This window comes from Sminthopsis crassicaudata, chromosome 3, assembly GCF_048593235.1.
Source record: "Sminthopsis crassicaudata isolate SCR6 chromosome 3, ASM4859323v1, whole genome shotgun sequence".
In the NCBI taxonomy this organism is placed as follows: Eukaryota; Metazoa; Chordata; class Mammalia; order Dasyuromorphia; family Dasyuridae; genus Sminthopsis; species Sminthopsis crassicaudata.
In genome coordinates, this window is record NC_133619.1 from 517399040 (window position 1) to 517412912 (window position 13873).

Consider the following 13873-nt stretch of genomic DNA (forward strand, 5'->3'; position numbering starts at 1 on the left):
CACCTCTGTGCCCTGGAGAATTTGATGAATTGCGGTGCTTATATATAATCTTAGAGGACTGAATCTGGGCAGAGTCAAAAAATAGGCTCTTGTAGTGTTAGCACCAGAGTGGAACAAATTCACATGAGACCAGTAGATGCGTCCCTGACCCTCTGAAAATCTTAGCCATTAGGAGAAAATACATGGCCTTCCACGTCTTGGTTCTCCCACAGAGGGCCAGGGCACTTCCTGCCATGATTTGAAGGGCACTAAAAGTCACACACACACACACACACACACACACACACAATCTGAAATTCCCTTTCTACCCTCAGCCTACCAAAGTATCAGAAATTCCCAGCATTCTCAGCATTAATGTCACTGCTTAAGGGTGAAAGCCCTTTACCACCCACAGTCACTCAGAAGAGCAGAGTCCTGAGGGACTTGGACACAAATTGTAAAAGTTTTCTTCTTCTAGAAGAAGAGGTTAGAAGTATAAGTGCATTATACAAGCCTGGCTGAGTTCCTATATTGAAAAATCCCTTGATGGGTGCTAAAAAATTTTGAAATGGGGTAGATATCAAGAAAAGAAAGGGATCTTCGGAAGTGCACAAATAAGGGATTGTTTTTGTCTAAGCATAGCCTTGTTATGGCCAAGTTTAATGTCTCTCTGAGTGGGGAGGATACAGCATCTGATTTACAAATTAAAATAATACTCCCTGGAGGCTTTGATCTCGGCTCCCCCATCCCCACTACACACACCTTTCCTGAAAAGAGAAGGCCAATTGTTCCCTCCCATGGACAAATGGGAGACTGAGGCAGCTGTTTCATTATCATCCAGGACAATGACTTCAAGGCCAAAGAAAATGTCCAGCGGACTCTTTCACCATATGGTCCTTCCCTCTATGGTCTCCACATCATCTGCTCACATCTTTTGTGTACCGAAAATGACTTGCAGAAGCTTTTTCATTGTTCCCTGTAGGAAATTAGCTACAATTCAATCATTTGCCCTCATGGTCTTAAAGTCCTAGGGGTTGCCTACAGGAAATCTCATGCAGCTCTCTGCTTCTAGATTTGGTAAAGCTGGCTAAGATTCTACCATATTGTCTTGAAATTCAGATTTACCCAGAGAAATTTATCTAATGCTTTTTAAATTCCCAAGGGGCCATAGACACCAAATCTCCATTGATGAACTGTTCTAGAACATAATGGTTTCTTCCCAGGGTCTTCCTTTTGTCTAAGTCAAATTTAGCTTGCTGTCATTTCAGCAATTTAAGGAGAGCAAAAGAAGAAAAAGATGTTCTCAGGGTATTGCTAGTTTCGGTTTCAAGGAGTGAGGACAAAGCTAAGGATATTAAGCATTTCTCTACTTTCAAGTAAGGAATTTGGTATATTTTTTTTCTATCTCTGGGCTACTCAGGTGAGGATAAAAAACAGAGGCAGGAAAAGTCTTCCCCTGCTTCTAAACATGATATAATTATGCTTTCTCTTCAGCTCCTGATGGACCACCCATGGATGTCACCTTGCAACCTGTGACTTCCCAGAGCATTCAGGTAACCTGGAAGGTGAGTGTGGAGTTGTCAAGACTTCAAAAAGAGTTGTTTTATTTTTTATTTTATTTTTATGTATTTTTTATGTTTTGTTTTCTATTTAGGAGATTATTTTTTAATTTAGGTTTTAATTTGATACTTTTTGATTCCTTCTAAACCCTCTGCCAAATTCCTTTTAGACATTGTAAGATTAAGGGAGGGAATAATGGAAGGTGATTCAAATATCCAAAGTTATCATGAAGCAGGGAATGAACCCACCAGCCAATGTTATGGAAATGGACACCTATTAGTCCTCAGAGAAGTTAGGCATATTGCCCACCACACTAATCTAGTCTGAAAAAGTAGCACCATCATAACTGATTAAAAGCTGGATTTGGTTTTGTGTAAACTTCAAAAAGGCAATGTATATTATTATGAAAACTGTACTGAAAATCAGAAAGTCACCTATTTATCTTTTCTTTCTTTTTTCTGAGGCTGGGGTTAAGTGACTTGCCCAGGGTCACACAGCTAAGAAGTGTTAAGTGTCTGAGGTCAAATTTGAACTCGGGTCCTCCTGAATTCAAGACTGGTGCTCTATCCACTGCCCCACCTAGCTGCCCCTGAAAGTCACCTATTTAGAAAGGATTCTAGTTTCATCTCTACCAATAAGATAGCAGAAAGAGCCTTTAAGATGGGTAGAATCAGAGAACTTGGATTTAGATCCTGGCTTTGCTTCTTACTAGCAGAGTCTCTAGTTACTTTACTCTTCTGGGTCTCAGTTTCCTGATCTGTAAAATCAGAGCATTGGGCTAGGTGATCTTTTTGGTCCCTTCTAGCTCTAAATGCTATGACCCAGGAACTAAACCAATTCAACCAGGACTTGTTATAAGATTCTGGGGGCCAAGAGGTGCTGAGGATTCATGGACAAAATTAAAATCTGCCTTTGCCTTCAATTTATTCACATTCTATTGGAAGATGTAACATAAACAGGTAAGTATATTTGAGGAGAGAGACAGACAGACAGACAGACAGACAGACAGACACAGAGACAGACAGAGAGACAGAGAGAAGAGAGAGAGAGACAGAGAGAGAGACAGACAGACAGACACAGAGACAGAGAGAAGAGAGAGAGAGAGACAGAGAGAGAGAATGTGTGCACACTAGAATTTGAGAGATCAGAAAACATTTCTCCTACATTTTGTGGCATAAAACCTGATGTATGAGCAAAGTCAGGAATTCTACAAGATGGAGGAATTCTTGAGAGGGAGAAGAAAAAAAAAAATAAAGGAGGGAGATGGAGCGCTGAGCTTGGAGAACAGCACATAGGCCAATTTGACTGGAATGGAAAGTATGTGATGGGGATTAATATGGAAAAAAAAACCCTAGAAAAGTAGGCTGGAGGCAGCCAATGAAGGACCACCTTGCTGTGTGCTCTTGGATAAGAATTCAGTTGAGCAGACATTTATTAACCACTTAATACAAAACAAGAAGGCATTTAAGTCTCTATGGACTTATTTTTCCATCTGTAGAATGGAGATGAGAACATAATCAAAGAATGTCAGAATCTTGGAGATCACGTCGCCCTAGGCTAACCCCTCATTTTACAGAGGAGAAATCCCAAACTCAGAGAAAGTGAATTGATGGGCCTAAGGCCCCATATTGAGTTAGTGGCAGGGGAGGCAGCTAGGTGGCGCAGTGGCTAGAGCACCGGCCTTGAATTCAGGAGGACCCAAGTTCAAATGTGGTCTCAGACACTTCCTAGCTGTGTGACCCTGGGCAAGTCACTTAACCCCATTACCTCAGGGAAAAAAAAAAAAAAAAAGAATTAGTGGCAAAAGAAGGGAAGCGAACCCAGGCTGCCTCCACCTTGTTCTTCCTATGGAAAGGAAGTTCATAGGGTAGCTATGAATAAAAAATAGATGGAAATGTTCAAAAAAAAAAATAGAAAGTGAGAGACACTAAAACTATCTTCCCTATGGAGGATATAAAAGGGCAAACTAACGAGTGAGTGTCCTAAGCCCCATGCAGGAAAGAGACAAGTTCATGATTCTTCCTTGTTGATCCCTGGATGGGAATAATGATGATTTGGTGGTTATTTGACTCTCACCAACCAAGACAGTTTCTGAGGAAATACTCTTGCAATTACTTTTTACTGCTCCTGGGATCTCTAAAAGAGTATGCTTGGGGCAAGGTCAAGAACTGAACTGAGAACGACTTGCTGGTCTTTCCAGGAAAGAAACCAAAGTATGTCCACCCAAGTGGCCCAGGACTCACTCTTCCTAAAAGAAATAACCAGATAGAAAGTAAGATAGAGATCTTGACAATCAAATCAATCTAGGAGGGTACCTAAGGCAGTAAAAAAAAAAGTCCCCTGAATCCCAGGATATCTTCAGATTTGCAGCACCAACCACCTCCCCAGAACTGACATCCTTGACTCAAAAACTCAGAAACAAAACCCATATCCTCATGTCCTCCTGTCCTGTCTATTCTGAAACTTGTGTCCATTTCTCAGGAAAGCCAGCAGATCTAACAGGGGAGGACGGAGCAAAAGAGAGGAACTGATAAATATGTAAAACATCAAAATCTCTGGCAACAAAACACAGGCCAGGAAGTCAATAAAAATTTAGAATCAGATTTATTTCTCCAAAGTCACATAATGAAAAATAAAATTGATTAGAAAGTTAGAACTTCAGAATAAACCAACTGATCAATAAATTTTGGGTCAGCTTCTCCAGGGATTTCTTTCTTTCTTTCTTCTTTTTAGCACCAAGAAACAGATTAATGAAAAATAAAGATCCACTTGAAAGATAAGTCACTTCATCTTAAGACTCTTTCAATGAGATGGATCGTCTTGGCTTTATAACATAAATTTGCAATCAGCCCTATTGATTTCTTAATGCTTCAGAGAAATATTGTTAAGATTGATTTAAAACCTGAGGGGTGTGTGTGTGTGTGTGTGTGTGTGTGTAGAAATGTGTGGGTCAGGGTATGTATGATATGTGTGTATCATGGTGTGTATCCAGATAACAAGGTATGTGTCCAGATAACAAGGAGAGATGGAAGTGCATGTCAGGGTCTGTGGAGGGACGTGGTTCTGTGTGCAGATAATATATGTACGCCAGTGTGTTTAGAAATGTGTCTGTGTGTGATTTATCCATGTATCTCTGCCCTATTTTGATATTAAGTTTCAAATGCAGAAATGAACCCACTTGCTAATTAATAGAGCCTGCCCAAGTGCAGAGGAATGCTTTATTCAGGACAAAATAAATATTCAACTTTTTGTTAAAGCATCTTCTTGAGACAATAAGAAGCATATCCCTTCATTCTTTACAGAGATGGGGAACCATAAGGATGAAAAACTCTGCATTTTGCCAAACTCAGTTGACATGATTATTTTTTCTGAACTGCTTGTTTCCCCCTCTCTCTTTTTATTCTTTGTTACAAGATATGGTTCTCTGGAGAGGGGAGGGAAGAGGAATATATTTGGAAATGAAGGTGATATAAAAACAAAAGACAACAATAAACATCTTTTTAAAGATCTCTAAAAAGTGCTTCCTAAATTAAGTTAATTTAAAAAGCCATTTTATTAAGTTAATAGTCTTTAAAAAAACAATGAAATTAATTTAAAATAATACTTTGAATGAAGTGAAAGAAATAGTCTGATGGGTTTTATTAACCTAAGTGTTTTTAAGCACAATAAAAGGTGCATGGTTCTTTTTAATTATCTTCTTTGTTTTCAAGCCCAGCACTGATCTTATCTTCCCATTTTTAGATGGGTACACTTAGTTCTAGTGGGCCAATTTCCCTGAATACAGAGCCATAACTGGCTATTTTCCTTCTGGGAAAGTAGCCTAGAAACCCACCCTCAAACTATGTAAGGGAAACCAGAGTGCAGGGGGAAGGGGAGAGGAGGCAGCCTATGTCTAGAGAAGAGTTGGTTTGGGGTCAGCCACTACAAGCCCTCTGGGAGCTTCCCACTTCCTTACTTACTCTTTCTTGCTAACTAGGTACTTGATTTCAACTCAGTCAAAAGATTGCAAGTGCTGTCCATGTGCCTTCTAACACTTAGCTCTAAGCCACAATCCCAGTCATCCTGTGCTAATTATGACTGTGTATGGAAGCCTTAATGTTGGAGTGTGTGTGTGAGGGGGTAGGGCTATCTTAATCCTTGTCCAGTGGCATTAACAGCGATTGAGACCCAGAGGCAGTTCCCAGAATCCTGTTTTCTTCCCCACATTCAGTTCTATTTCCTGAACTCATGCTCAGACCTACCACCCTACAAATCCCCCTTCCCCTGGCCCTCCTTCCTTTACGTGAGCACCCCCACAGACCAGAGCAGTCGTCTGTTCCCTCTTACTCCTGCTGCCCAAGCCCTCCTAGAGCAGCCAGTGGGTGCAGCCCCCAGGCTGTGGACATGCCCCCCCTCTGTAACTCTCCCTCCCTCTCCCAGGCCCCAAAGAAGGAGCTCCAGAATGGCGTGATCCGAGGCTACCAGATCGGTTACCGGGAGAACAGCCCGGGCAGCAATGGGCAGTACAGCATTGTGGAGATGAAGGCCACTGGAGACAGTGAGGTCTACACCCTGGACAACCTGAAGAAGTTTGCTCAGTATGGGGTGGTGGTCCAGGCCTTCAACCGGGCAGGGACAGGCCCCTCCTCCAGCGAGATCAACGCCACCACCCTAGAGGATGGTAAGGAGGGAAGGGACCCGGTGACTCCAGAGCTATTATTATTTTCAATATTAATGTTGTTGAAAAATACTCTTCTATCCCCCAAATAGAAAACACTAGCTAGTATTTCATATTAATTAATTAAATTAAATTAATTCATATTAGTATTAAATTTTTAAAAAGAGAACCTTTGCTACTTCTCAGAAGATAGTCAAGGATTAGTTCCTGCCCCCTAAAAAGAAAAGAATAATTTAAGACCAATCCTTTCTCCCCAGAACCATGAAAGAATTTCCAGGGCAATTAGGAAGTACAGAGGACAGAGCATTGGATCTGGAATTCAAGAAGACCTGAATTCAAATCCTCACTTGCTGTGTGATACGGACCAAATCACTTAATCTCTGCTTGCCTCAGTTTTCTCATCTGTATAAAAGCTAGCTATACTCTATTTTCCAAAGCTGGGGTTTTAAGTACAAGATCAGTTACGGATCAGCCCCTAAGTCAGATCTCTGCCTCCTGAAACCCAGAATCAAAGACTACGAATAATAGGAAGAACCTTAGAAATCTCTTAGTTTATCTCTCTCATTTTACAGATAAGGAAACCCAGGGTGGAGATGGGAATGACTGGCCTGAGACCACATGATAAGGGGTTAGAGTTAGAGCCCAAATCTGGGATGTTTGATCGTAGTGCACTTTTCACTAAACTAAGCTTCTGCCCCAGCAAGGCAGACTTTACTATTCCCAGAGAAGAACCATACTGTTTGGTGGGATTTGAAGGTTACCAAAAGGTTCACACACATCTCAAGATTCCCCCAAGGGTTTATCACCATGCCTGAAATTCTACCATCTCCCCATCTGGTTGTTCTTTAAAAACTGGATGCTCCCTGTACAGAGGCAAGATTTGGAGGTAAAACTTACTTAAGCCTCTTGTTGTCAGAGGGGATCTTAGAAAGGAAAGTAACTAATAACCTAAAGTTATACAGGTGATTAGGGGCAGAATTTGAATTCAAACCCAGTGTCAGAACCCTAGAGCTATAAAACTGTTTCCACCCTGATCTTCCGGGGAAGAGAAAGGTGGTGTAAATTCAGCAGAGACCAGAGGCAAAAGGCTCCAGGAGCCTGAGAATAGTACTTAGGGAGGAAAAACAAGGAAAGAAATGAAAAGTGCACAGAAACAAGAGGATGGTGTCCCCCAGAGATAAACTTACACTACTTTGATGCTTTCTACTTAAGAACCTGTCTTCCCTCTGCTTTCCCCCATGGAATAAGGTTCCCTTCTCTCACCCCAGCTGAGAAACATATAAATGGGGATAAATTCTTCCTTTCTGGATGCAGGGTCCCTTGGTATGCTTCCCTCCACCCCAGTCACTTCCACTTACCTCAATCTCCCAACTCACTTTTTAATTGTTTTTCTTTTCCCTCTCTCAGTGATTCTCCTTCCCCATACTGTGAATCTATCCATACTTCCACTAAGTAGATAAGTATTTACTATCTATAGTAAATTGTAAATACTTAGTTCTTTTTCATCTGAGTCAGGCTGAGGGAAGTGGACAACAATGGGTCAAGGAGAGGATCAAGTTCCCTCCCACTCCTCAGCATCCTTATTTCCCTTGAGGTACTCTAGGGTTGGTGATATCTTGGAGAAAGCGTTAGTTTTTGAATCATACCTCTGGCTCTCAAGTTTTATGATCTTAGCGGTTCTGGCTCACACCTACTAGCTACATGACCCTCAGTCACTAACTCTTAGAATTGGAAGGAACCTTAGTCCCTAATCTAATCTGTACCAGAACAGGAATCCCTTCTATAACATCCATGGCAATTAATCATTCAGACGCCACTTAGAGACCTTGAGGGATGGGGAACTCACACCTCCTATTTGTTGCTACATAACTTTAATCGGTAAGATTTGCCTTAAATCAAACTAAAATATGCCTCTCCAATTTCCACCCAAAGTTAACTAAAATAAATCTAGTCCTTCTTCCACAAGACAGACCATCAACTACTTGAAGATAGTTATCACATACCCCCTAAATCTTCTTTTGTCCAAGCTAGATATTCCTGGTTCCTCCAAATTCTTTTTCTATGTCCTGATCTCCCCTTGAGCACCCTCCCCTAGATGGGCTCTTCCAATAGAGACCAGATAGGATCTGACTTAGGCAGAGTATTTACCTTTCTTCATCCTAGGTTTCCACATCTGTTTCATGGGATAGTAATTACAATGACAGTTCTCTATCTCAGGACATTACTCAAGAGAAAGCACTTTATAAACTTACATGAATGTGAATCTTATTGTCTTCTTCAAAGAGCCTTTTGTTAAATATCTGTTTGCACATAATGATGTAGGTAATTACAAGGACCTAAGACAAGAAGTAGAGCAATTCCCTTCTCTAAATTAAGAAAAAATAAAATATTATTTTTAAAAATAAAAATTATTTTAATACACTCTTCCAGATTTTAGTTTAGCCTAAGGGTAAACCTTAACAATTAAAGCTATATATCAGTGAATAGGAGGTGATGAATTCCCCAATCCTCAAGGTCTCATATACATATACATGAAAAGCCAAAAATAATACATATTAAATGTAGAAAGAAAAAGGAGGAAAAAGAAAAGAAGAGATAGGAAGAGGAAAAGAGGAAATAGTGGGAAAATGATGTACATATAGAGGAGAAAAAGGAAGAGAGTGTAGTCAAGAATGAGGAAAAGCCTAGAGAGGAGAAAGTCAAAAGAAAAACATTCAGGGAGAGAGACACACATGAGAAAAAGAGAGGGAAGAGAGACAGAAGCAAAGCTAACTTTTCATATGGCACTTTGCAAAACACTTAATACATTATCTCATCAAATTCTCATAACAACTCTATGAGGTAGGTGCTGTCATTCATACTTTACAGATGAGGAAACTGAGACAGACAGCAGTCAAGAGACTTGATAAAGTTCATAATGCTAGTAAATATCTGAGAAACAAGTAAAGAAACACTCTCAATAATTTATGAGGTGCATGTTAGCCAAAGGTTAAGCTATTTACTTGAGCTATGGGATTGAAGATGATATCATTCATCATCTCTTGCCTCTTTAAATTTTAAATATAGGGTTACACATGTATGGGTCTATCTGCCATCTAGGGGAGGAAGTGGGGGAAAGGAGGGGAAAATGTGGAACAGAAGGATTTGCAAGGGTCAATGTTGAAAAATTACCCATGCATATGTTTTATAAATAAAAAACTTTAATAAAAAAAATTAGGGTTACAGTTCTTCAATCTCTCTAATACCTAACTCCTCATATGTTCCTTTTGGTATGAAGTAAGTAGAGCAATCCACTAACAGAGAAATGGGGTGGGCTAAATTACTGATCTGGAAGTTACCACGACACCTTTGCTGCCTTAAGAGTTTAGGGCATAAGAGGTGCCAAAATAAGATAAGGCTATGACCAAGTAAAAGTGGTAGGTCAACTTTTAATGGTCCTGGTCATGGTGGAGGGTAGCCAAGAAAGTTACAAGGTAAGATTGGACCACATGAAGAGCTCACCCTCATCAGTTCAGAATTCAGTTTAAAACGTAAACATTTACTATGTACTAGCCGCTGTGCTTAGTACTGACTTCATATGGTCCACTTTAGGACAGAAGTGGTAGGAATTTCAAAAACATTTTGAAATGTGAGAAAAAGATCACTCTGTAAGTGAGGGTTAAAAAAATGAAAAAAAAAAAAAAAAACGTTCTTTAGAAGTTGTTCATCCTTCAACTGAAGTTGGGAGAAAGAAGGAGGCTTGGGTAGGAGGTGCCCATGGGGATAGGAGGGTGCAAACTGAGGTGAAGCAAGTTACCAAGTGGATCCCAGCATCACTAGTCTAACTCAGGACCATAACGGGAAACAGTTGGACAGGGCTTGTTCTGCCTGTAACCTTCAGCAGCTATGGGTCTTCCATCATTCTGTCCCCTCTTCTCTCCCCTGGGGCCATTGACATTTCCATCAGGAAGAGATCAGCAATGGTCATGGAGTCATTTCTCCAACAAAGAGGGTAGGAAAAAAGTTTCCAGCCACATTTGCTCAGCAGTTTTTCATACTTAATTAAGGCCCTCGTTATCCTGTCAAATCCTGATCGTTTCCTGGCAATATTAGCACTCCTCCTGGGGTATTCAAGGGCCCCAGCTTTAACAATGGTGTCTTTTCCATAATTATATTACCTTCATTTTGTTCGAACGGGCTATCTGTATTAGTTTATTACACTCGGTCCCTAATTACATGGCGCTTATATTTTTACACCTAAGTAATATGAAACAATAATCATTCTCAAAGAGGATCGTTAGGATGATGTATTATCATTTAAATGCTCATAAAAATTAGAGTTGCCTCTTGTGGGGCAACAGGATCTAATTACCTTCCATCCAGCTTCTACTTCCTTTCTCCCACTCAGAGCAAGGCGGATTAAGTCTGTCCTTTGTCCTTCCCCTTCAATAGGCAGTGGAAAGTCCCATTGGTGTTCTACCCAAGTAACACTAGGAGAAATCAATGTTCCCTCAGATTTGCCATTGCAAAATGAGAGGGTCTGGGTGTAAACACTAGGGTTTGCACTGGGTGCAACTCTAGGACCAGACTGTATTAGAAGGTGTGGGGCTAAAACTAAGAAAGGCTTCTCATAAAGGGAGAAGATAAAAAGCAGTAGAATGGGTAGGTTATATAATCTCCTTCCCTGGAGATCTTCTCAAAAAGGCCTCATGTTCTCTGAAGCTGTTTGGGTATATTTAGGTACAGCATCAGGGAGATGGACTCTTTGATCCCAGAAAGTCCCATCCTACCACAGACACCATTTCTTCCCTTTGGTGACTCATTGTTGCCTCCCCCAAAATACAGCAGCCCCAATCTTTCTAGTCATCCCCCATTTTACCAGCATACATTGGGACTCAGGAGTTCCTAGCCCCTTCCTCTTTTCCTCTTTCAATTCCTGGCCAGAGTTGACAGTCAACTGACTCCATTCTATTAGGATCCATGGTTTGACATGGTGAGAACACAGATCCACCATGTATCCAAAGCCATGACTCTGGGCTTTGCCAAACATAATTACCTTTATTTCTTCTATCAGTTGTTCATCCATGAAGAGCCAAACTAAGCATTATATTGTAGTGGACCATGCTACAAAAGTATGTCAAAGGAAATTTTAGTATGCATAACTAAATTCAGGGCAGCAATTAGGTCTCCCTCTGGCTCTGTTTAGTACTATTAAGATCCTTAATAGGGTTCAAAGGAGAGGATGCTCTAAGTCCTGAAGTTATCCTATCAGTTATCCTGATTTTTATTAGGACTACATCTAACTGAGCTAAAACAGTAATGGGTTTGGACCCTGAGAAGTATTTGTTCCTAGAAATCTCAGGGAAAAGTAGCTCACTGAACCTTCACATTACTCCTCCCAGAATCTCCTAAGTCACAGTGATAGAATCACAAATAGCTCTAATATTTGGGAATTTTTTTCCTTATGTCAAGGCAAAATTCCATCTGTTGACCCTATTTCTGTCCTTTTGGGACAAACAGATGTCTATTCCAAGAGACAGCCCTTCAAGTGTTTTAAAAAAATATTTTTACGATTCCTAACTCTTCTCTTCCTCAGATTAAACGTCTCCAGTCCTTTCAACAAAACCTCTTGTAGCTTCATGTCAAAGTCATTCCAGCTGCCCTCTTTTTAATATCTTCCAGCTTACCAGCATCCTTCCTGAAGTATGCTACCCAGAACTGAACATAAAGCTTCAGCTGTGGTCTGACCAAGGCAGAGTATGAGAAACCTATTATTCCTCTCATTCTAGACATTTCTCATTATGCAGTGGCTTTCTTGGCTGCCTTAGGACCCTTTTGAATCCTATTGAGCTTGCTAAAATCCCCCAGAAAAATCTTATTTGAGATGAAATCCTATCTAACCATGCTTTCTCCTAGCTTACACTTGTGGAGATTTTTTTAACTCAAATAATAAGACTTTACATTTGTCCCTATTAACTTTCATCCTGTTGGGTGAATCTAACATGAAGGTTGACAAACCATTTGGCTCAAGGGCCTGTTTTCTGTTTCATACTTTGTTGATCTCTGGTCTAAACTGTGGAGATATTCTTGGTTCATTAAGCCAATGGGTTAGCTTCTTATCCTTGTCGGTTGTGTGACATGTGCACATCAGATAAGCATGACCTTCCCTAAGGTCTAACCTAAAGGTACAAGAAAATGACAAATGATGTAGGGGATGTGGGGGGAAAATGAGACATTGCTGGCTTATTCAATCATTCTGAGAGCAATTTGGAATTATGCCCAAAGGGTCATAAAAAGCATGCATACCTAACAATACCACTCCCAGATCTGCATCCCAAAAAAGAAAAACAAACCAAAAAACAAGAAGGAAGTGCACCTATGTTGGAAAAATATTTATGGAAACTCTTCTCTGGTGGCAAAGAATTAGAAATTGAGGAAATGTCTATCAACGGGGGAATGGCTGAACAAATTATAGTATGTGATTATGATGGAATATTGTTGTGCTATAAGAAACTATGAGCAGGAAGCTCTTTAAAAAACTGAAAAGACTTACATGAGCTGATGCAAAGTGAAATGTTCTATGTAAACATAACAGCAATATTGTAAGATGATATAAGATATTATCTGTGAATATTTAGCTATTCTCAGCAATAGAATAGTCAAGACAGCTCTGTCCAAACTCAGAGAAAGAAGTGATAGTTCTGAATTGAAGTATACTTTTTTTTTAGTTTTCTTGAGGGGTTTTTTTGGTCTGTGTTTTCTTTTACAACATAACTATTATGGAAATGTTTTGCATGACTACACATTTATAACATATTGAATTGCTTGCCTTCTCAATGCTGGGGGGAATGCAGAGAGAAGAATGGAAAGAATTTGTTACTCAGAGTTTTAAAAACGAATGTCAAAAATTGGCTTTTACAGGTAACTGGGGCAAAATAAAATACAAAATAAGTATAATCTTAAAAATTTAATTTAATTTAAAACAAAAATAAGAGATGCATTGATTCAGCTTCATGGAGGTGACTGGCTTATTTGTTTTGTTCTATCACTCTCCCATCCCTCAGTCTAATTTCCATCGAATTCTTCCTACACAGTGCCCAGCCAGCCTCCTGAGAATGTCCGAGCCCTGTCCATTACTTCGGATGTAGCTGTCATTTCCTGGTCAGAGCCACCACGAAGCACCCTTAACGGCGTTCTCAAAGGCTACCGGGTCATCTTTTGGTCTCTGTACATGGATGGGGGTGAGTACAGAGAGATTTCAGTTTTTAGGATGGTGAGAAAAAGAAGGTGGATATTGTCTTTTGTGAGCAGACCTGTATTTGTCCTCCACTTGGAAGGAAGGGGATCATACATGAATAACTCCTGCTCTGCTCCATTTATTCCAGGTGAGACAAGATTATTATAAGAGCTGGAAAACGGTCCATTCAAGTGCTACTTACACTAATCTCCAAGTCAGGCCAGGTGGAAATGAGTATTAGCTTTATATACAGTAACAGTAGGGAATAATGGCAAGAAAATTCAGTGTCGTATAATCCTTCCAAAATTTTGTTTCCTTTTGATAGATACTCCATCTCCCATCTTCATTCTTTTTGCACAGATTTATCTCCTATGCCTGGAAAGCTCTCCCTCTTAGTAGAATCCCTGACTTCCTTTAAGAATCAACCCAAGCATCATCTCCTGAAGGAGGCCTTTCTTGGT

The 13873-nt window shown here is 40.2% G+C and overlaps 1 protein-coding gene across 2 annotated transcripts in view; it reads left to right on the forward strand.

The window, feature by feature from the left end:
- Nucleotides 1-13873, forward strand: part of DSCAML1 (DS cell adhesion molecule like 1) — a 489982-nt gene that overhangs the window by 444105 nt on the left and 32004 nt on the right. For both annotated transcript variants that reach the window (XM_074304150.1, XM_074304151.1), the window contains 3 exons: nt 1474-1544; nt 5959-6199; nt 13270-13416. In XM_074304150.1, coding sequence (XP_074160251.1) covers nt 1474-1544; nt 5959-6199; nt 13270-13416 — 459 coding nt within the window. The remainder of the gene's footprint in view (nt 1-1473; nt 1545-5958; nt 6200-13269; nt 13417-13873) is intronic.